The sequence below is a fragment of the Tenrec ecaudatus genome, chromosome 6 (assembly GCF_050624435.1).
Source record: "Tenrec ecaudatus isolate mTenEca1 chromosome 6, mTenEca1.hap1, whole genome shotgun sequence".
Classification (NCBI taxonomy): domain Eukaryota; kingdom Metazoa; phylum Chordata; class Mammalia; order Afrosoricida; family Tenrecidae; genus Tenrec; species Tenrec ecaudatus.
In genome coordinates, this window is record NC_134535.1 from 97088822 (window position 1) to 97113826 (window position 25005).

Genomic DNA, 25005 nt, shown 5'->3' on the forward strand with positions numbered 1-25005 from the left:
TTTGTGTGTGTATGTGTTTTAAAATTTTTAAAAAATCATTTTATTAGGGGCTCCTACAACACATCTCACAATCCATACATACATCCATTGTGTCTTCAGCACATTTGTACATTTGTTGCCATCATCATTCTCAAAACATTTGCTTTTTACTTGAGCCCTTGTTATCTGAAATGATTTTTTAAAAATTCAATGGGAGTGCAAATTCATTTTTACTTAAGATTCAGCACTTATACTTCTCCTGTATACCAATCTCCTCCCTAAAACCTTTTAAAATTTAAAAACAAACTACCCATTTTAGTACTAGCAGCATGTTGTTAGAAAAATGGTTTAGAGTATCTAGATAAGTATGTCTAAATATCTTCACTGTTGTTTAGGTAGAAACGAGAGGAGGTCACAAATGGATCTCTTATTAAATGCAACCAAAGTTGTTAATGATACATGTCGTAGTTATGACCCATGCAGTTACTATGATCAACTACTAACAAAAACCTGGAAGTTCTGGTTCACCCAGAGGTTCCTCAGACAAGAAACAAGCAGTAAAACCCTCAGGCTGTCATGAGTCAGAGTTGAAAACTTTCTTTTTTGTTTGTTTATTTTTAACTGTTTGCTTTTTTGGTTGTTTGTGAGTGTGAGGTTCTCTGGTGACGTGCTGGTTACATATCAGCCTGCTAACCACCAGGTTAAGAGTTTCAAACTCTCAGCCACTCGGCCGAAGAAGGACGAGGCTCTCGCCTCCCAGAAAGTCGCAGCTTCAGAAGCTGATGGGCAGTTCTACCTTGTCCTTTAGGGTCGCTGTGAGGCGGCATGGACTCGAGGGCAGTGAGTTAGGTTTTCGGTTGTTTAAAGGTTTTTTAAATGCCTTCAAGCTCCTTCGGAGCCCCGGTGGCACAGTGAGAGGACCATGCAGTGGGCCTGTACCCGACAGGTCAGCATTTGAAACCGTCAGTCCCACCAAAGGAGAAAGCTGGGGCTTTTTCCTCTCTTAAAGAATGATGACCTTGGAAACCCACAAGGACAGTTCAACCCTGTCCTGTAGGGTCACTATGAGTTAGAATGCACTTGAAGGCAGTGAGTTGAGCTACTAGTTAATTAGCAGTTACATACTGAACATATGGTATGCTTGAGCACGCAATCCTAGAGCTAAATAACTACATACAGAGCTCCCTCGGAGAGCATCGCTCTTTGGCTTTAATTTCCACATGTCCATGTTTATGCAAACAGTATGTTTCTATGGTTGACAAATTGCAGCAGACAGGGTCACCTATACTTGTCCTAGTCTCATTAAGGTGTCAGGAAGGAAGGAACGAAGGAAGGAAGGATGGACGGACATGGTTAGATAGGTAAGGAAAGAGGAGGGAGGGAAAGGAAAGGAGGTGGGATAAAGGAAGGAAGGAGAATTCAATCAAGGGGATGTCTTCCAGGGGATCTGCTCCTCTCCTGCCATTTAGTCAGCTCCAACTCACAGTGACCCCATCGGGCAGGATTGACCTACCCCTGTGATTTTCCAAGACTAACTCGTTACAGTCATAGAAAGCCTCATCTTTCTCCCATGGAGTAGGTGGTGGTTTCTAACTGCTGACCTTGCAGACCGCAGCCCAATGCATAGCTCAGCATGCCACCAAGGCTTCTTAGGGAATGAATCTCTTAGACCAGTTCAATTCAAGGCAAAGGGGTCAGCTCAGAAGGTTATTGTGACTGTTTAGGAGAAAGGGGGTCTTAAAGGGCAATTGTGACACATGTATTTAAGTGCACAGAACAACCATGTGGGTTATCTGCATGAAATGTCAAGAAAAATTAAATAAAAACAGAAATCTCAAGAAAACAGAAAACTACACTGTTGAGGAAAAGTTCAGGAATTTGCTCCATCATGAGTATTCAAGCACCACTGTTCAAGAATCTGTTGGGAAATCTTACCCTCCATACCCATAGCACTGATCTTGCCCCTTGGACTTCTTTTGACCCCCAAACTCAAAGAATATTTAAAGAAAACATAATTTGAGACCCGTGAGGATGTCAAAAATGGCATTTTGATGCATTCTGTAGGGAAGAAATTCCTACATTCCCATTGGAATAAAGCAATTGTATTCCATTCCTGCAGTCATTCGGAAGTGGTAAATGAAATAGTGACCGAGTGACTTTATATTCGGCCCTTAGACGACAGTGGCACCTCCAAGATGCAGCTGTCGCGCAGCTCTCTACCTCCCAGTGCGCGCTCACCATGGAAACAGATGGGGTTCCCACAAGAGCTAGTCAGCAGTGTCCTTCCATTTGACTTGTAGCTTATGCAGCTGCTTCAAGGGAACAAATGACTTCTTTCTTAGAAACTCTATCATTGACAGGATTTACAATTGTAGAACCTCCTGCCCTTTCTTGGGAAATTCTCATTGATGATTTCTAGCTCACAAGGGGTCCTCACGGCAGCACAATAACATGGTCTCTACTACTCATGTCGACATAATATGAAAAATAAACACATTCTGGGCTTTCAGCCCAAACAAGGTATTAAATAAGTAGTTATTCTTCATAGTACCTGTCGTATTTTACAAGTACATGGCTATCGATACAAATGAAGTTAATAAATAATGCATTGAAGTGTTTATTTATGATTTCTTTCACAATTCTCTTTTGCACTCCTGTCACAGCCACAGAGTTGGGGGGTCAGGTTATCCATTTACCTGGCAAGCCACCTAATGAGTAAATATTGAAGGATCTGTTGACCTAATGATGGCCTCATCATAGCCATGGTTTCTAATCGATACTCATATTACATAGTAATTGTTGTACGGAATGTTGTGATAACTAAACATTTTAATAAGTCAGAAGAAATACCCTGAGGAAAAAGAATATGAGACTTTTTGCACATATTTTTCTTTAGCAAACGCTAAAACCCAGCAAAGTACTCATTAATATTTGAGACCCTGTATGTGAAAAGTCTCAGCCACCGTAAGGAGATTCAGGTGATGAAGAGTACATAATGTGTAACGTGCCTGAGAAGAATCTTACTATTCCTGACTTTGGATAAAATATATGTATTCATAAAAATAAGTCTACTAATAAGTTGTGATAATGACTTTTGGCATAAGTACTATACCAAAAGAATATTAATATATGATATGAATTTATGGATAAGAAAACAAATGGAGAAGATCAACTATGTTTTTTCAGTACAATCTATAACACATTTTAACTGCTCAATCTGTTATTTGAAGGTTGTGAATCCTAAGAAGAAAGGAAAAAAGAAAAAATACACTAATTCTGGAACAGTACGTAATTTTTTGTTTTATTATTCTTAAGGATTCAGAATAGTGAACAAGTTATATAGTTACATACCTATAAAGAGGCTGCAGAAAACTGTGTAAAGATGGAATTGAAAGATAATAGGATTTTTTCCATGAACTTTTTGAAGCCTGTGTGTGTCTGTGTGTACATGTATGTAGAGAAGGAGAGAGAAAGAGAACATGAAGGTCAACATGAAGGTGAATGGGGGAGCACCACCGTTAGTGCTTGCCTGTGAATTGGAAGATCAGTGGTTTGAACTCAACAATGACTCTGTAGGAAAAAGATGTCACATTTGCTCACCTGTGGGGTACCAGCCCCACAATCGAATGGGTCCAAGGGGCGGTTATGTAATTGAGGGGTAAAATTAAAGCGAAATCTGTCAAGACATAGCATTTGGTGGCTTACTTTTGGGACCATCAGGACTTCAGCAGCCAGATCCCACGCAGAGAGGGAGAACGTATTTCGAACGAAGGTTCGCATACACTCAGGGGTGAGCAAGCCCCACTAATTAAAGGAACCACATGCTTAACAGGAAGGGACTGCACAATATGCATGTGTGCGACAGGAAGGGGGCCATGTAGGGTATACACGCAATAGGAAGGCGAAGCACTAGGGGCATACATGTGACAGGAAAGCTTACAGGGTAATAAGATGGGCAGGCGCTAGAGCCAAGATGGCCTCCTAATTTGGTCATCCCTGAGTTGGCTTGACCTTAATGTCCTTGGGTTTTCCTTCAGGGGAACAATCCATTCTCCTTCTCAGAAGAGAGTGGGCTCTATGGGGTCTTATTGCTAGATGGCTGATAACCTCGGGCAGATAACCTTTAAGCAGTTGATCTCCAAGTGGATAGTCAGAAACTTGGGTTTGGCATATATTATCGGGGAAAATCCTGGGGAATAACTTTTCTGTTTCCCACAATTACTGCCTTAGAAACTGGATACCACAAAATTCTATCTTGTCTATGCCACACGCATGAGTCATAATCAATTCTGTGACAAAAGTGTGTGTGTGTGTGTGTTTTAAGCACACACACATATCCATATAGGTGTGTATACACACAACTCACACTCTCTTGCTTGGGCTGGAAACTTCTAACTAACATGTCCTTGTACAGTGTTTCATTTGGGAATTTAATATAAAAGGATAATTAAATGATTTTAATCAGAGACACCTTTTAGGAAACAGTGGCCCCATGTACTTCACGTTGTTCTGCACGCTGAGGAGAACGGTTTTTTATGAACATTTCACTCAATGGGACCAGACTGCGGATAATCAGGCAGCCATGAAAAACTTTATTGTTTGTAAGATTGATTATAATCTTCTGAGATTGCACTTAACTATCAATCTGTGAGATGAGAAAGTGCTTATTTCATTGTGCATCAAATTGTGCTTCTCTGTGGGAATGCTGTACTAAATGAGTAGCCCAAGCCAAAGTAAACAACAATAAGAAAACATGTCCTTCAAGTCAAAATCAGGGTACAAATATCAAAGCATCTGAATGTTGCAAAAAATCAAAATCATTTGCAATTCAAGGGAAAAAAATACACAAGATTTTTCCCTAAAATGGAAATGCTGGAAGAAAGTAAATATTTCCAGGTTTACTTTTTAAATTTTCTATAAATCTCGTTCAGCAAGATATCTGAACTATTAGGTGTCCTCATTACAGGCAGATGGCAAGAATATACATTTCCTCGTGTCTTAGTTTGCTAATCTTGCTTTTTAAAATCATTTTAACCATTTTCCAACTCCTCCCTTTCATCTTTCTTTCTGAATGAGAAGTAACACATGTCTTTATAGACAGTTTCCATGTTGTTGTTCAAGGGCAGCACACCAGTCATAGAAATAGGTCAGTTCATGGTTTCTGTTTCTTTTGTGGTCCCTTTCTTTGGATAACATAAAAAGTAAGAATATCTCCTAGCAGTTTTCAATAAGTAATCATTGCTTTAATAATGTTTAGAATGCTAGAAAATATTATTTTCTTCCTTATGTTTCAACCAAAGTCTGTTGGAAGTTTTAAGGAATACTAGCAGGTAATTCTGCCTTATTTTCCTTTTCAGGTCACTTTGCTCTCTTTTTTGGTAGAAACTGAAGTATCATTCCTTGACTATATAAAGGGCGGGTAAGTCATTCTCTAAAGTTGTGTCACTGAAATATTTCTTTGAGTGGGTATAGGCGATGATACTAATAGATACCAGGCAACTGAAATGGTCACTTTCATTGTATTTTCATAGATGACATTGCCATTTTATTTTAGACTTTAAAATAATAAATGTTTATAGCAAAAAGTATTACTTGGGGGAACAAATGATAACTTTACTTTAAAAAGATGAAAAAACCCTATTGTGCTATTAATAGTTATACATAAAGCTGTTATCTGTATTTCATGGAATACTTTCTATTGCTGAACAGAGAGGACTTTTTAGATGTATTTTCATTTTTTTTAATTAGGAGAAAAGCTTGAGAGCTCGTTGCGATATATATTCTTGCTCCAGGATATTAAAGGAATGTATCTTGTAATAAAATCATAATATGAGAGTAGCTTGTGATTGGTCATTTTGTTGTTCCTTAGGCTTCCAGGCAGGAATACATTTTTTTTAAAATGTTGTAACCATTCTTGAAATTTTTTGGAGTCCATAAAGAATCCTGCCTAGGGAACATATCAGGGATACTTATGCTCTAATAAATAGGACTGCATTCTAAATTTTGTTTCCATTTTGAACACTTTTAACCTAACCTAGCAGCCCGAGACTGGAAACCATTTTCTTACCAGGCATTCAGCAATGCCCACGTCCCCTCCTTTCCTGCACATGCTCTCGTTACCTTCCACACACCGTGTGCAAACTTCGCAGGGAAAGGAGAGGTGCATTTGAACGTGTTTAGTCACTTCATGACTAATAACAGCAACCAGACTCACATGCACTTTTTCCTAACTAAGACTCAACAATAATTTTTCTGATCCCGAGTCACTGAAAATGTCATCAACTTATTAAGGAGATGAAGGAATGAGAGAGTCAAGCGAACAAAAGTAGTTTCACAAAAAGCAAAAGAAACTTTGCTCATCGCTGCTTTTCTTCTGGGAAAGACAGCAAAGGAAAAAGGGCCTTTTCTCCACATGAGATCGTCTTACAACCTGCCCTCTGGCAACACACATCAGAAGCAACAGTGGCTGCTTCCATTGAGTACATTGGTTATAGAGAAAGATACATTTACTAAATGTATGAAATATCTTTTAAAGATATGTAATTATACATTTACTTAGTAGTCATCACTATTTGTAATATTTATGGCAAAATATGGGCATATTAACATTTTTTTTGCCTGAGAGTGGAATCCAAATGAACAAGCAATAGTAATTGTATATATGTGTCTTCAATGAAGGACTTGCTATAAGCAACTGCATGTGAAAATTGCTTTCTGGTTGTTATATGATATAGGGAGGAGATCTGAGCTATTGCCCTGGCTCCATGATGGCTATCCTCAGAATATGAGGGGATTTAATGGAATGTGTGGGGGAATGAACTTGTTTAAACCCTGTATAATAGTCAGCAACAGTTACACTCCAGAGCTACCGCTCACCTACGATGCGATGACCCATTAGATCTTTAATTCTTCCATGGCCTCAATGGTAGCCTATTGCCTTGTGCTCTAAAACAACAATTAATAGTCTTACAGAAGACTTATTAAAATGAATAACTAACTATGCAATGTAATTTGCATATGGTAATTATAATAACTAACCTTGCTGATAGATTGTCACGTGCCAAGGGGTTCCTTGGGGAAAGATAGGGCTGTCTACTCACCATGTAGTTGTAAGTTCTTACAATCCCTGTAGAGTAGTTCTAGTCTTTTCCCTAGTGCAGTGGTTCTCAACCTGGGGGGGGTCAACAACCCTTTCACAGGGCTTGCCTAAGACCATATTTCTGATGGTCTTAGGAAGCAAGACACCGCTCCTCTATCGGTCTCCAGATGGGTCTGCCCACATACAGATACACGTACATATGGGGTCACCACAATATGAGGAACTATATGTAAGGGTCGTGGCATTAGGAGGTTTGAGAACCACTGCCTTAGTGTGTCGCTATGAGTCAGAATCATTTCCACTATAAAAGAGATAGTATCTGGGGTTTTAAAGGCTTGAAGGTGAACAAGCGGCCATGTAGCTTAGAAGCAACAAAGCCCACATGGAAAAAGCACACCAGCCTGTGCGATGATGAGATGTCGAAGGGATCAGGTATAAGGCATCATTAAAAAAATTGTTATTATAGTGAATGAAAGGGGAAGTGCAGATTGGAGACCCAAAGCCCATATGTTGGCCAATGGAGATCCCCTCCCAGAGGGGTCTAGAGGAGGAGATGAGTCAGTCAGGGTGCAATGTAGCACCGATGAAGAATACAGCTTTCCTCCAGTTCCTAAATGCTTCCTCCCACTACCATGATCCGAATTCTACCTTGCAAGTCTGAATAGAGCAGAGGTTGTACACTGGTGCAGATAGGAGCTGGAGGCACAGGGAATCCAGGGTGGATGATACCTTCAGGACCACGGGTGTGAGCGGTGATACTGGGAGGGTAGAGGGTGAGTGGGATGGAAAGGGGGAACCGATTATAGGAATCTACGTGTGACCTCCTCCCTGGGGGACGGACAACAGAAAAGGGGGTGAAGGGAGAGGTTGGACAGGGCAAGATATGACAAAATAATAATTTATAAATTATCAATAAAGGAAGACTGAGTGGTTTGAAATCAGAAGTATGTGCACCGGCGTTGGAGACTTTCACTATACATATTCAACGTGGTTGCTGAGCAAACCTGACTATATGAAGACGTCTGAGCATCAGGATTGGAGTGATGTATATTACTAACTTATGGTAGGACGATGGGTCAATCTTAGTTGTTGAAAGCAAGGAGTACTTGAAGTGCTTGCTGATGAACCTCAAGTACAGCAGTTTTCTGTATGACTTCCACCTCAGTGTAAAGGAAACCAAAATCATCCCAACTGGACCAGTAGATAACCTCGTGATCACCAGAGAAGGTTAAAGTTACTGAAGATTTCACTCAATGCTCATGAAGCAGCAGTCAGAAATCAAAGGGCATACCTAACCATGGGACAAATCTACTGCACAAGACCTTTTCAAAGTATTGACAGGCATGAGATCACCTTGACGACTATGGTGCACTTCACCCAAGTCATGGTACTTTCAGTCCCCTCATGTGCATATGAAAGTTGGACATTGAATCGGGAAGACCAAAGATCCATTGATACATTTGAATCCGATGCCCGTGAAGAGTGTTGAAAGTACCCTGGACTGCCAGAAGAACACACAAATTTGTTTGGAAAGAAGTTCAGCCAGAAAGGCAGTAAGCAGAGCGAGTACAGCCAGAATACTCCTTAAAAGCCGAGGTGACAAGACTTTGCCTCCCATACTTTGGACATGTTATCAGGAGAGACCAAAACTGCTATCAAGTCATAGCTACCGTGTAGGACAGGATAGAGCACCCCTGGGTTTCAGAGTCTCGAACTCTTCACGGGATAGAAAGTCTCCTCTTTCTCCCATGGAGTACCTGGTGGTTTCGAACTGCTGATCTTTCGTTAGCAGACCGATGGTAACCACCATGCCCCCAGGGCTTCCTGTCAGGAGAAAGGAGCCCCTGGTAAAGGACATCCCGCTTGGTAAAGCAGGACAGTGAAGAGGAGGAAGACTCTGGAGTTACTGGAAGGCCACAGGGACGGTAACAGAATGGGTTCACACGTGGCGGTGCTCTGAGGATGGCGCTGGACTGAGCAGACTTTGGCTAGGTGGTACATGGGGTGGCTGTGAGTCAGAACTGACTTGACAGCCCTTAACAACCACATCATAGTAGCTCTTTACTTTCAATGGATAATACCAACGTGCTAAAATAAAAACCGAGCTCACTGCCATTGAGTCCATGCTGACTCATAGTGACCCCTATGGCTTTCTAGGACTCAACTAAGTATTTATGAGCGGAGGAAGCCCAGTCTGTCCTGGGGAGCTGCTGGTGTTCCCAAACTGCCAAGCATACGATCGAAGCCCAACACGAAACCAGTACACCACCAGGCATGTTAGCTGCTAACAACTATTTTGAGTATTTATGTATTGCGCTACTGTTAGCTGGGAGAACAATCTTTCTCTGAGTATCTACAGACATACCCTGGAGATACTATGAAGTCAGTTTCAGATGATCACAACAAAGGAATTACTACAAAAAAGCAAGTCATACAAAATGGGGCTTTCTCAGTGCATATAAAATCATGTTTATACTATACTGTAATCTATTAAGTGTACATTATGAAAAAATGAATTACTCTAAGAATTATTAACATATGATTGAGACACAAAGTAATCAGATAATGTTGGAGACTGACACCAGAAATAAAGAATTGCTTGATGCAGGTTTCTTACAATCTTCAATATGTAAAATCGCAACGCCTGCATAGCTTAGTAGAATGCGGTGTCTCTAGCTTGTCTAGGAGAGACTATTTATGGTTATTGAATGTCAATTGGCAAGTAAAGATAGAGCTCTTCAAAAAGGTCACATAACAATTGACTTACATCCCCTCAGCAGAAAGTTTAGTTATGATTCCCCTGAATTTATTTTGCTAACATTAATTGTATCACTCACTTATCTTAGAGTGAATGTTTGTCAACATGAGTACAGAGGAAGGGCAAAATAGGTGACTGATGTAAAAGACAAGGATGTAAGAAAGATTGCGATTGTTTTTTACTTAAATGTTTTTTCTTTTCTACTTTTTAAAAGTCATTTTATTGGGGGGCTTTTATAGCTCTTATAACGTTCCATACATCAATTGCATCAAGCATATTTATACGTTTCCATCATTTCCAAAACATTTTCTCTTTTTTTATTAAATTCTTTTATTGTGGGCTCTTACATCTCTTATCACAATCCATACTTTCAAAAGAAAATAAAGATTGCAATTAAACTCTAAAAAAAAGTGATTTTTTGAATGCACTTTAAACTATCATCTACTTGTTTCTTAGAGAATTATTAAGGTGTCATTTGTTTTCTATGAATCCAAGTAGAAATTATGCAGAATGAACACATGTAAACACTACAAAAAATTATTTCCATAGTGCTTTAAAGACTTCTACTTCACAGGGCTGTCTCTTTAGGCCAGTTGTTTCTGTCAGATCTTCCAAGCTTCCATTAATTTAGTTATTATTGATGTAGATATTTACATGAAAATACAGCCTTGTTTGTGATATCAAATTGTTGGCATATTACTTTTCTTTCATTGCCTTTGTTCCTAAAATCCTCTGTTTAGCTTCAGTGGGCAGGTTTATGGATTCAGGTACACAGTGAGTAGATGAGCCAGATGCATTTGAAATCAGCCAAAATTCAATATTTATACATATACTCTATAAAATAGAAGTCTAGTTTTTAGATTCCTCTTCCTTCTTCTTTCCTTTTTGGCTTGTTTCTTTAAGCATCAGGCTCTTCCTGTAGCCTGAAACCACATTTTGTAACTTGAAGTAGTAAAGAGTTTTTATTTTCTAAACAGAAATATAAATATCAATAAAGATCCTTTGACTCTAGAGTAATAAAAACTGATAGTTTTTTCTGGATTGTTGACTTTGGTAATCATCAATTTTAGTCATATGCTTTTCATTTATGGCTATTTCATTACACTGTGCATATTAGGAATGATTTTGGATTATAAAAGTCTGATATAATTGGCTACTGAAGAATTATATTCAGTAATACTTAATCTGTGACATGGAATACCACAATTATGATTAAGCACCGTTTCAGATCACTGATGGTTCTGAAATCCAAAAATATTTCCTTATGTAATATCATTTTACAATTATTTTTATTTATTTATTTTTTGATAATTTTATTTAGGACTCTTACAATTCTTATTATAATCCATACGTCAATTGTATCAGGCATATTTGTACATATGTTGGCCATAATTCTTTTCTAGGCAATTGCTTACTATTAAGCCCTTGGTATCAGCTCCTTTTTCCCCCTCCCTCCCCTATTTTATTTATATAGATTGGTAAAACAGTACTTTAAAAATTTCTGTTTAGTTTTGTTTCCCCTTTATTTCTCTTTGACTTTCAAGTCTTTATGAAAGTTTTTCAGTCTACTCTGACTTGACCAAGTCACAAGTGTCTTTAGAATTTTCCCCAACTTTCAGACAAGCAAATGAAGGGGCAAGAAAGCACTAACCAACCGAAGCTTAAGCTGACATGTAATCCTACCCTAACCATATTCAGGAAAAGATTGTCATTAGAACTTGAAATCTACCAACTTTAGTCATCGTCTTCCAAAGGTGCTTCCCACTGGTCTATGTTCGCAGAATAAGCCCCTATGATTTATGACCACCGGGTTACCTGAGTTCCATTTTAATTGTCCATTTGTAGGACATATCCCCAAAGAAACTACATTTTTAGTATATTTATAGGACCAAACACATAGTCCCAGTTGCCAAGGAGACAATTTCCACGAATGTTGATCCCATAGTTAAGAGTCAGAATAGAATGCGCTACCCAAGGGTTTCAATGGCCGATTTTTCAGACATAAAGCACCAGACCTTTCTTCCAAGGTGACGCTAGGTGGACTTGAACCACCAACATTTTGGTTAATAGCTGGACATATTAACTGTTTGCACTACCCTGGGCCACCCAACCCATACATCATTGAATAAATACACATTACTTATAATACAATTTTAAGACTATTGTTTTGCTAATTTACCTGGGCATCATTTTAACTGTACATTTGTATGACTTGTCTCCCCTGATTTTCCCCAAGTCTGTTAACATAATTAAAACATTAAAAGCAAATCGGACTTTTGGAGCATCTGATTTTTGGTTAGCAGATGAACAATAACTACTGCCCCTTCAGGCACCTTCTTTTCGACACATGTCAGTTCAGTCATGTGGATAACAAACCTTTCTTTCTCTTTCTGAGTTTATCATCTGTGACCCTCCTCTTTCCACCAACAAAACAGATGGATGAGGCTTTCTAAGATTTCTTTTAAAGTGTTGATTTTTTTCCTATCAGATATTATTTCAACTGAACTGTATTTGTGGGGTTTATAATTACTTAACGGAAAGGCAAGGTCAAGTTTAGAAGTACGAACTCCTTTTATTTCTCAAAACTTTACAGAGAGGGAACCAGGGCAGTTACAGAGGCATTTGTAATAGTGGAGATATTAAATGGGCAGATTGTGGCAAAGACTCTTAGCAAGAAATGAATGTCCAAGAGTCAACATGTTGTCAAGGAGGCAGTTTGTTGCTAATGGAGGCAATGCATAGAATGTTGCTGTAGGCATAACTGTCAGTCCCAAATCCCAAATTTGTCTATCACTAATAGTCATTTCTATTTCTATGAAAAAGGAATAAAATAGTAATTCCTACTGTGAAACAGTCATTCCTGATAGTATGAGTTAAGTGACGTATAGTTGCTGTTAGATGTTTTTGAATCTATTAGAACAGAACCATGCTCAGTCTTGTGCTCCCCGCAAAACTACTACTGTTTGGAGCCATTGTGCCCACCTGTGTCCGTCCGCCTCATCGAACACACACAGATCTTCCTCTGTTTTGCTGACCCTCTAATTTTCCCAGCATGATGCCCCTTTTCAGGCATTGGTACTTTTAAAAAATGTATCCAAAATATGTCCTACCCTCCCTCTTTGAAAAAATGTCTTCCTTCTGACAATGAATGGTACATTTCATATTCTTCATCAACATCAAATACACTACTTCTGCTTTGGTCTTCTTTATTTAGTGTCTAACTTTCCCATGTATAGAAGATATGTGAAAACACTGAGAATAAAAAAGAGAAATTGAAACTCCTCAAGCCAATCGGGATCATTTTTCCTGTAGTTCAAGTTCTTTGGCGGATGATGTCAGGAGACAGCTCTCTCTTTAATCAATTCTGTTCATGCTGACCCAAGCTAATGACATCATATCTAAAAACTTATTCTAAAATATGCATGGTTTCTTTTCCCTTGAATAAGAGGTTACAATGTTAACAATAAAAAGAACCGCCAACCCAAAGCTCATTGTGTAGGCAGAAGTGGACTCTCAAGGTGAGAGTTATTTTAAAGACATGTTCTTTTATCAACAAGCCCCATTAAGCTTTCTATTCTCTCTCCTAAAAGTACTGAAGCACGGTGTTCCACAAAACGATGGCATTTCATTGGCCATGTTCCCTCCGGGAACATATTTTGCCAGAGCATGTAACAATTTAAGACTTTTTTTTGGTAATTCAGTTTCTTATTTGAAAACTGAATATAGACGTCTAGGACTTTTTTATAGTGCTTCCTGTCGTGGCACCCCAGTGCTCTGAATTCATCAAATCAATGGAGAGCTAAGCCCTGCAGCGCTGAGTAGGGATAAATATAATAAAACCAACACTAGTCTGCCTTCTCTAAATGCATTTACATAAAATATGATCATATCAAACTACACTTATCAAACTTAGATTTAGAAAATGAACTTTTATGAATATTAAGGAGACTTGGAGACACTGTTTTGGTTAATGCATGATTCTGATTGTTGCGCCTTTAAAAACCATGTGCTTGGGCAGTCTCTAATTGCCCGGCTAAATAGGAACACTGATTTTATTGGCAGCTTGTGTTATTCTGCAAGTAATATTTTTTCAGAGCTATTCATTTCCAAGTCAAAGGAAATTGCACATATATTTCGTCATAAGAACCCGTTGAAATTTAGCCAAACTACGGGCATTTTTTGTGTGTAAGGCAGGTTTTTTTCATTTTATTTCATGGTCAGTGTTTACTTTAGCTAAAGTGGGGACTGAAAGGATTGAGTGACATAAATGTAATTATGTTTTTAGAAAAAGTTGTTTTTGTTTGTTGCCGCCAAGTCTGATTGACTCATGGAAATCTCATGGGGGCGCCCTAGAGCTACTCCATCGGGTTTTTCAAATTGCGCCCTGTTAGAAGCAAACCAGCTGGCCTGTCTCCCAAGACACTTCTGGGTGAGTTCAAACCATTGACCTTTCGGGTTGAATTTGAATACTTAACCATTGTTCCACCCAGAAACTCCTCGTAAAACTATTCTTAATACTAAATTGTAAATTTAAGTATTTGACTACTGTGGTGGGTTAATAATTATCTCTGGACATAGACGGAAACTCTTCTTTAAAATAAGGGGGTTTGAGTAAGAAGAAAATATTTATTCAGACCCATTTCTATGCTATTCTGTATTATCATTTCCCTGTCTGTGAATATAGATATAGGATCTACCATATTCTCTCTCTCTGTAGTAAGCAGCAGCTTACCCACGGGCAGCTGGGTATAGAGCAGGAGCATTTGTCACTGGCCTGCCTTACAATCATGTTTGTACAGTGATATTAAAACGTGACTGCCTACTAATGAATCACCAGCATGTTTTCTAAATTTCTTACAGATAGTGTACCATTCTTGTCCTTGTAAGGATGGGCATTGATTGTCTTATCCTTGGTATAAGACTGGTAGACGTTATAGGAAGAATAAACTAAAAAGAAATGTATTTCACTGTAAAGTCCAAATTGCTTCCTCTGGTCGGACAGGAAGGAGTTAGTATGACCCAGAAGAGGCTGCATGATGCACTCAAGGGAGAAATCCTACAGAATGTGGGGATTTGTTAAGTGCCGGACCTTTGTCGTTAATCTTTAGGGCCCTTTTCAGAGCAGTTGCCACGTAATTACTATGTAAGAAAGCTTGGACTCAGGGAGTTGGTAACTTCCCAAAGGAATCATCGTTAGCTAGTTATGTTCAAACTCCATTCTCTAAAATTCACAAGCTCCTGGTCTTTTTACTAGGAGGCACGTGCCTTGTTTTCCATGATAATCGGTGGGGAAGTGAGTTGAATTATTTTAGGAGTTGATTACTTATTTATATTGGTCATGTCCAATTTTGAGTTATTTTCTAACTATTGGTTTAAAAGCAGTGCCGGGCGGTACAAATTGTTAAGCACTAGACTGCTAACTAAAACTTGGCAGATCAAACCCACCCAAGGTGCCCCTGAATTATGATCTGCTTCCCAAAGGACCCCGTCTTGGGAACCACACGGAGCTGTTTGGGTCTGACGAACAGGGACAACATGAGCCAGAACAGGTGTAACAGAAATGAACAAATATATTTGATTGGAAAAAGAAAAAAATGTTCATGATCTTTCATACGTTTCTTGACAAAGAAGTCTTGAGCAATAGGATGCTGGGCAAGACATCTGTGAATCTGTATTTTGAGGTACTTGTGTTCAAATACTGAAATCAGTCTCCAAGTCTTGTGAAAGCAAAGAGATTGTTAATTTATGGAAGCTAGATTCAATATGGAGAAGTTGAAGAATTACACCGTCTCCAGTTTCTTTTACTTTTCCATATTTCTCCCATCACTCATCAAACAAGAGTGCTTAGAAATACAGTCAAAGTGTTGTGTGGCAGCAAGGAGACATCATGCTGTGGTATTTTGGTTAAGGACGCATTGAGCTAACAACTTAAGTTATGGTTCTTTGTGGTGCAATATTGGATCACTTGGGACCTAAGTTGCTGGTATGGAAGAAAAGAAATGCGACATGGGAGATTCTGGTTCTGAGGAATAACCTGACACAAGTAGACAAAGGTATTTGATAAGCGTTTGTAAATAGCATCTACATACTTTATGGAGCCCTGGTGGTGTAGTGGTTACGGGTTGGACATGGTTGGCAGTTTGAAACCACCAGCAGCTACTCGGGAGAAAGACTGGGCTTTCTACTCTTGTAAACAATTACAGTCAGCACTGATTGATGGCATTGAGCTTTGGGGTGATTTTTTCTATTTATGTATTTCACACTCCAGTCTTCAAAGAAGTTTGCTAAGCTTGGGGACTTGACAGATTAGCAACCGTCATGATGATGATATTAATAACAACTATACTTTGAGTGCTTACTGTAATGACATGTACTCCAAGGAAATTTTTATTAATCTTAAATTATTACATATAATGTACAGAGAAATCAAGTAGATTTTTCATGATCACTTCATTAATAGGTTAAATAAGTCACGTTTGTAGGCACACCTGTGTATCTCTAAACTAGAATTTCTGTGTATCTCTAAGCCAGAGTATGTAGTACACGCAGCAGGTGCTAGCCAGAAGACTGGAAATTTGAGTCCACCCAGAGGTTCTTCAGTCTAAAAATTCAGCCCTCAAAGACCCTCTGTAGCAAAGTTCTAACCTGATACACACCAAGCCATCACACGTCAGAGCGTACATTTGGCAGCTGGTGGGAGATCTCAAAATCTGTACTCATCTTGGCTCTCACTTGTTGAGGGCCATTTCTCGTGTAAGGTTTGAGCAAGGGAAGCAAGGGTTTTGAGGAAGCAGCAACGTTTGGGAAGGGGCAACTGTCTGCATTATCATTCGCCAAGTTATTTTTAAGAAGAACGGCAAAACACAAAAGAATTCAAGGTTTAATCCTTGCGAGAGAAAGTCAGCGAGGAGAAGACGGGATGCTGCTGCTCAAAGCAAGGGGATTCGAAGTCCAGGAGAAGATTCGGGCCCAAAGTATGAAGTTCAGTGCCTTTCCATAAATCAAGGTGTAAACATTGTTATAATAGCAGCATGACAGGAGTGGAAGAAATATAGTGAACTGATCGTGAAAACTGCATTTATGTGTCTTAGATTTCAATAGCCAGTGGTTTCTTAGTCTGCATTTGTCAAATTTAACTTCCAGAGAGGTGAAGGAAGTCAGTCTATCGGATTGACAGCAGTCCGTTTATGCAACTGCGCTGGATTTCAAATTGGGAAAAAGACACAGGAATTCTTCTTCACAACGACATCACAGTCATTCACTCTGTTGCATTTGGGTCAATTGCAGCTCCTAACAGTCTTTCATTAAATTCATGCCATCGAATTGGTCCCTACTCCCAATGGCCCTATCAGACTGGGGAGAACTGCACCTGTGGGTTTCCAGGACTGTCACCCTTTATGAGAATAAAAGGTTTCAAACTGCTGACTTTGTTGATATTAACCAACTGGTCACCATGATGTACCAGGGTTCAGCGACCTTTTAGGAGAGTGAAACCACCTCAGAGTGGTTTCTAGACTGCAGTCTTTCAGGAGCAGATTGCCAGGACTTTTCCTCACAGTCACTCGGCAGGTTTGGATCACCAACCTTGTCTAGTCACTTAGCAAACCCAAACCAGTGGCCAACGAGTTGCTCCTGACTCAGTATTCCTATGGGACATAGCAGAGCTACCACAGAGGGCTTCTGCTTTACACAATCAGACTACGACATCTTTCTTTGGCCAGTAGCTGGTGGGTTAGTTCTTATTACTTCATAACAACAGCTGTAGAAATGGTATCCAAGATGGAATTTTTCTGTATGTATGTCTGTGTATGTAGTTTTTTGAAATATACATGTACATGTGTTTTCTATGAATCTTTTGTTGTTGTGCTAGTCTGCGTTGACTAGAGAAACACATCCAGAGGCACTTATTTATGTATAAGAGAAAGCTTTATATAAAAGAGTAATTATATATTAAGAAAACAGCCCATTCCAGGCCAGATCAAGTCCATAAGCCCAATTATTAGCCCATATGTTTAATACCGGTCTATAAATTCCTCTTTAGATGTATGCAACATATGTAATGATGCTGAATGCAAGAAGCTCACAGGCCTGTGGGTGGAAAGTCTTGTGGATCCAGTGGTGGTGGGAACATCTCAGCACTGGCAGGGTTTTCCACATGGATCCACCAGTTCCAGGGCTCTCACTGGGATCAGCGTGACTACATGTGTCTTGTCAACAGGAAGTTGAAGCAGAGAGAGTGTGTGTGTCCCGCCTCCAGGAAGGAAAAGAGGAGCCCCAGGAGAAGGAGAAGGCCATGCCCACACAGAGGCATTATTGGCCTGATTGACAGGCTCGACTCTACCCCTTCGCTCAAGTTGACAGGAGATTATATAACTGCTACCGTTGTGTTAGTAGAAATCTTCCCACCTTGACAGCCGATTTGTCTACTTTTCACAGCTTTTGCGAAGGTGGCAGATTAAAATAGGGACGTTTTCTAAGTGTTAGGACCCAGGCACCGGGAAATATTATGAGATGTTGCTACTCATTCATAATATTTGGCAGCCATAACTTTTTATTATACTCTAGTTTATAGTAATGCTTTCTGCGTTTCTTGAAATCCTGCTCTTTCTTGTCTGTTTCTAAAACAAAAAATGACAGTTAAAGTGATGTAGCCTAGGCAAAATCTTTCAAGGGTTTTTTTATGAGATTGTTTTATGAATCTTCTGTTAGGAGTCATTTTGTGTGAATTCATAGTTTTTAGATTGATATATGATCGACTTTGATCTCTAACATCTGGCTTCAAACAATATTAGAGGATGTAAAGGGCCACACATTTACTGGCCAAGATGTTCGTCTTGTCGAGTTTTATGACACCGATAATTTATCAATGTCTTCAAAAAAATCATTCTTAAGGCCAAGAGTTCTAGTATTGCTATAGATTTACTTTTATTAGTTAGCATTTTCTAAATACAGAACACCACAGCCTCTGTGTCAGTTTGCTGTTCTTAGTGGCTTGTATATGGTTTGATGCTGGAAACTGCGCCATGGGTATTTCACATGCAGGACACCCACAGTACTCTGGCTTCGATAGAACTTCAAAACTAAGACTGGTAGGAAAGAAAATCCGAGGAATGATCTACTTCTGAAAATTAGCCTATGAAAGCCTTATGGATCACAATAGGACATTGGCTTTGGACATACTCTCTGGAGGGTAAACTGGTGAATGAGGACAGATTATTTGGTGAAGTAGTGAGCCAGCAAGGGAGAAGGAGCCCCTTGGTGAGATGGCTGGCAGAATGGCATCAGATTTTTATAGGACCGGTAATATTTCCTCTGCATAAAGTCATCGTGAGTTAGTCAACTGACAGCTACGATGTATCTGTGTAAACGTGGAGAATGTGACATCTACTATAGTAAATGCCTATTTACTATACTATGGGAATGGAAACTTCAGGTTATTCATGGAATGAACGTGATGTTATCCACAGTAAGTGTGCACTTTAATTTGAGCGTGTGATACTGGTTATAAACTCAGTGATAAAATACTGTGCTTTTTTGTCATTGTTTTTAGTGATAGAAAGGTGGAATGTCAATACTGTGAGTTCAAGGATGTCGTCTGGCTGGTTCCCATTTTTGCTTCACATAGCAATGAGACCAGCAATGAAAATATGTTCAGTAAGCAATTGCTGAATTGTAGTTTCATTAAAGGGGAACTAGTAGGCTAAGGGAATATCCCAACAATAAAATGATGCCCAAAGTGAATACTGCCTTTTCTTTCTGACTTGAATTCTCCTAATCCAAAACAAAGGCACCCACCGGCTGTTTCTCAGAAGAAGCAGGAGAGGGGCTCTTCTCCATAAAGATCCTTCCTTTTGGAAGCCCATCCTGGGGTCACTTTGAGTTGGAATTGTCTGTGGGCAAATGTGTAGCTGTGAGGTTTTTGGTTTGTTTCAGTAACTGGAAGGAAAGTGTTCTTTATGCCAGGCAAAATGAGGCAAAAAAAATCAGATTTTATAATCAGCCACCAGCAATGCATCCAGGATTCTGCCTAACTGAATTTGACACTAGACTTGTTTACCATTGGTGCTAAATATGTTGATCATTTATACTCAGTGTTGGAGTGGTCTAGGCTTTAGGGACACTCTTTCGGACTGCTGCCACCTCCCCGCCTTTGGTGTCTCGCCTGCTTTTTCTCTTCTTCCTACCCCTTCTCTTTCTCATCTCCCTCCTCTCTTCTTTCATTTCATTTTTCACTTCTCTTTCATTAAACAATTTTAATTCAATATCTTGTACCTTGTGTACTTGCTTTTGCAGTTTAGTTATGCTTAACAATGGACAGGCTTCAGTTAGTTCAATTGCAGATATTTTTTCTCTTGTGTTTGTACATTAGAGTTCTTAAGTTAGTAACCATAGCCTTTTTTGAGCAATTTTCCTGGGCACGCCTTTGACTTTGAAAGGATATTTATATCTCTGATCATTGAAGTATTTTCCATGCAACAAATGCTTGTAATAAGCTTATGGTTATGCTATGTATCCTAGGCTGTTCTGGAGAATGTGTTCGAAACAACTATAAGATATACACATTTAAACCCAGTGCAGGCCATGTACAAAGAGTTGAATGAAGGTAAAGCATCTTATTCTTATAAACTAAAGAAGACTGCACCAGGAACTCAACCTCCCAAATTGACCTATATGTTGCAACATGTGTTCTTAGAACCTAGAATTATTTTTCATTCCAATAAGATGATATTTAGTAAAATATAAAAACATCTATACCAGTAATTTTGTGATAGTATATATTTCTTTTAATGAAGGACATATTTGCCTTAAAATGTGATTATATGCTAGTATTTTTTAAATATCTGCATAATGTCTTTGTAGATTGATAATATAATCAATATCCTTTATTGATTCCCACTCTAGCTAGGTAGTTTACCAGTATTTAATTGGTGAAATAGAGCTTTATTTATGTCATAAACATGGTATTTGGAGTTAGATGTGCATTCCAATTCCAATACTGAAATTTATAGCTTACCTTGTCTATAAAAAGATATTATCTTTTTTGGCCAACTGTTATAAAATTAATTGATGTAAGCTGTGTAAGAACACATTGCATACAATAATTAATTAGTAGATCTTTCTACTAAAGTTTTAGTTCATACATGCATGGATTTATTCCAAAAAATTTTATTTAAATATTTCTCCATAATCACTGGGTGACTGTTGACAAATTTTCTCAATAATCTACTTGTCTTAGTTTTGCTAGTATATCTTCAAAAGGTTCCATTCTAAGACTTTGGAGGGGATCACCTGGACCATTTAAATGAGAGGCAGAGAGGTCAACTCAAACGGTTATGGCAACTAGGTGGAGAGATTCTTGATAGAGTTTATAAATAGACAAGAGTAATCTTGGTAGATTTTCTCAAAGGACACTGAATGTCATGGGGGCGTAATAGGAAGAAGTTTTAAGAAAACAGAAAACTTCGCTGGTGCAAAACTGAAGAAAGTTGCACCCAGGATGATCTGCACCACCCCTGCCCTATTACTCCAAGTATCTGCTCATCTTCGATGGTTGCAAGAATCTCATCAGGAAGTCTTAGCCCATTCACCCTACAGCGCCAGTCTGTGCCTTTCAGATTTCCTTTTGTTCCCCAGATCCAACAACCTTGAAAAGAAGCATGATTTGGTTTCTTTCCGAGTGTCCCACTCCCTGTGGTCACATGATGTCCGTGGAAGGGTTCAGATTCTCCGGAGAAGGGTTATGTCATTGTGGGTGCCACGGAGCGGTTGCAGAGGCACCGCGATCCTGTGTGCAACCTCCAAAACACTGCTTATACCCACGTCCTGCACCACGCTCAGCGTTGTTCTGCTCGGGCCTGTAAACATCTCCTTGCTGTGCTCCTCAGTGTCCTGGACCCTCTGCTTTGCCAAGGATGATGTCATTCTCCAGAAACCGGTGCTTCCTAATAGCATGTCTATAGTGCATGAGGCAAATTCAATCCTCCTCACTTTTAAGAAGCATTTACCGGTCGATTTATTGCAGGTCAGATTTCTATGGTCTATTGGCAAACCAATATTTCCACCATTATAATTTGAATGGAAATGCCACCTTCAGAACTTTATAGACCTCTACAGAGGATTTGTCAAGAAAAAAACACATATTTTATATTTTTGTTTAATAAAAATGTCCATGATTTTGTAGCAATGTTTTTACTTACCCTTGATATACATGTGCACATGTATGTATCCTGAATAGCAACAAATAAAAATATTTTATATAGTTTCATTTATAGTCTTCTGTGAAGGGCATGCTTTGTGCCAGGTGCCTGCCCAAAGAGAGCTTTAAAACTTTTCTTAGGTCACCAACTAGATTGCTAGGACTCATCCCCATTCTTTCAGACTCTTAGGCACATGCTTTATCTACTGCACTGCAGGACTGTGTAGTAAACTGTAGCCTCTTCTCCCTAAGCCACAGAATTTTAAATAGTGCTGATGGTCACTATTCTTTTCAAATCCTCAAGGAGTTTATAATCTGAAAATGTTCTCCAAATGACTCACAATATTCTGCCTCTAAAAGTTTGCACTAATTTTGGTTCATTCTTTTTTAGTGTTATGCTTCAAAGTAGCCTATATTTTTATCCTATAAACCTAATTTCTATGTTGAGAAAAAAATTACTGAATAACTATAAAAGGAATCTATACTTGTTTTTGTTAAATGTAAAGCACAAAAGGTCACTAATTCCTTAAAAAGAGGGAAAAAGTGATAATTTATGCTTCACACCCTAAATAGTATTTAGGACTTTCAAGTTTTAATTTTCAGATAAAGAGAAAATAGACCCGTTTCACTAAGAGAACTCTAGGGTATTCTATGCTGTAGTACATGTCCTTTATTAGAAGGTTAATATCCTAACCCACATGGTCAAACTGTTTTGTTTAAATCTCATCATTGTTTCTTCTTCTTCATCATCATCTTCATACTTTATCCAACCATTTCTAACTTTGAAGTGCTCAATCACTTATAAGGAGTACCAGAAATAATGTTAGTAAAAACAGTCCAAAAATAAACTCAAGGTGGGTTAGCGCCCTAAAAGTGAACACTAGATCTATAAAAATAATCAACAAGAAAATGGGGACAAACTGAAGGGCCTTACACATTACAGGGCACACGCACTCCAATAAACGTAACAGAAAACAGCATCAGTAAAAGACAAAATTGATGACTGGGACTTAGTAAAAAATAACTTACATGTACATTAAAAGAGTAAAATGAGAATCCACAGATTGGGAAAAATGTTTAGCAATGGCACAGCAGACAATGAACTAATCACAAAAATCTATGGCATTCAGGAACACCTCGCTAAAGAAAACAATAATCCAGTTAAAAAGTGGGCAAAGGACAAGGACAGGGAATCCATCAGAGAAGACACTTGAATGGCTAACAAACATATGAGGAAATGTTCGCAATCACTAGCCATCAAGGAGATGTAAATCAATAAATGAGATACCAACTTACACCCACAAAGATTCGTAGCTCAATTTAAAGAAACAGAGAATAGCAAATGCTGGAGAGGCTGTGGTGATATTGAAACTCTCATACAACGCTGGTGGGCTTGTAAATATGTACAACCATTGTGGAAAGTGATGTGGTACTTCCTGAAACCCCTGGGAGTAGAAATATCGTATCACCCAGCAATACCTCTACTCAGCATATACCCCAAACAAGTAGGAGACAGAACACGGATGCTGCCCAATTCGCAAGATCAAGTAGCTGGAAACAGCACAGAGGAGCATCAGCCGAGGAATGGAGAAAGAAAGGCGGGTCCATATATGCGGTCGAGCAATACGCATCCCCAGGAAAGCCATGACACAGCGAACTCCCTCATGACTTGCACAAACCTGGGATCCATGATGCTAGGTGAAGTTCGACAAACACTGAAGGACAAATATTTGAGGAGACCGCTGCTATATGGACAACAACCAAGACAAAGACCGCCCTCTGGACTCAGGTCATGTAGTATTCCCACAGGATTTGCCGAAGAATGAGCGTGTGCACCTTCCTATGTAGTTGCCTGGTGCTGTCGAGTCAGTGCCAGCTCACAGCTACCCCTGTGTAGAGCAGAATAGAGTGCTGCCCAGTCCCGCACCGCCCTCACAATTGTTCGTACGTTCTCATGTGCCAATTCATCTGGTAAAGGGCCATTCTCGTTTTCCTCTCTCCCTCTGCTTTGCCAAGCATGGTGTCTTTTTCGGGGGACTTAAATCAACCCCCTTATTTGAATATCTTACAAACCAAGAGAGGCGGCTACCCTCCAGATGGGGTCAGCTTCCCAGGTTGTGGGGACTAGGAGAAAATCAACCCATTACTGCCACTTAGTGGTGTCCTGTGATCAGCCCAAGGCAGTAGACCCTCCTACAAGAGGAACGAGTAGTAAGTGGGCTTCATTGAGAACTCTGATCCAAGGGAGTTGGGGATAAGGAGGGAATGGGTGGGTGGAGGACAAACATGTCTGCATCTGAGAAAGTGTTTGCACTTCAAATCAGGTGGCGTTTCCGAAGCAACCCGCCAGAGACAAAAATTCTTAACATCACTTATATGACCACAATGGTTCTAAAATACACCCAATGTTATGCTTCTAACTGGACACTTTTGACCCCAGTTCTATCCAGCTCCTGATGACCCAGGCAATGTGCTATAGACCACTGGGACATTAGACTCTGTCCTTTAGAAGTACACACACCCACCATACACCGTACCAGAAAGGTCCAATTAGATACCACCCTGCTAAACAAACCTGCCATTACCTTAAGCTCATCTGTAGCAGATCTAAGGAACTTGAACTCCCTTGAACTGAAAACGGAAATGCCTTTGTGGGAGAAGCAGATGGCTGCTTACGTTTAGGGAATCGAAGGACATTGGACTGTGGTCTGTTTGGGACCTATTGCTTTGAGGGTCCTCAACGAATGGCACCTCGGAGCAACATACACTTACTGGATTCCTGAATTCTTTGCTGGTTTTTGACATGTGCTAACCTACCAGGCAGGTTCTACTTCTGTAAATGAGTGTCATGGGCTCCTACCCTATGATTTGGGTAACTAGTGTCCAGTTATCTAAATTTAGAAGCTGTACAAGTTAATAATTCATGTATTGTAGTCCAAAAGGGTGCCCTACACATGGATAAATTGCTTTTCT

The 25005-nt window shown here is 39.4% G+C and overlaps 1 protein-coding gene across 1 annotated transcript in view; it reads left to right on the plus strand.

Annotated features, from left to right (window-relative positions):
- The window catches only part of CPNE8 (copine 8), a 271745-nt gene that overhangs the window by 207400 nt on the left and 39340 nt on the right, over positions 1–25005 (plus strand). Inside the window, exons 12-13 of the mRNA XM_075551890.1 lie at positions 3210–3263; positions 5337–5398. Of these exons, the coding sequence (XP_075408005.1) occupies positions 3210–3263; positions 5337–5398 (116 nt within the window). The remainder of the gene's footprint in view (positions 1–3209; positions 3264–5336; positions 5399–25005) is intronic.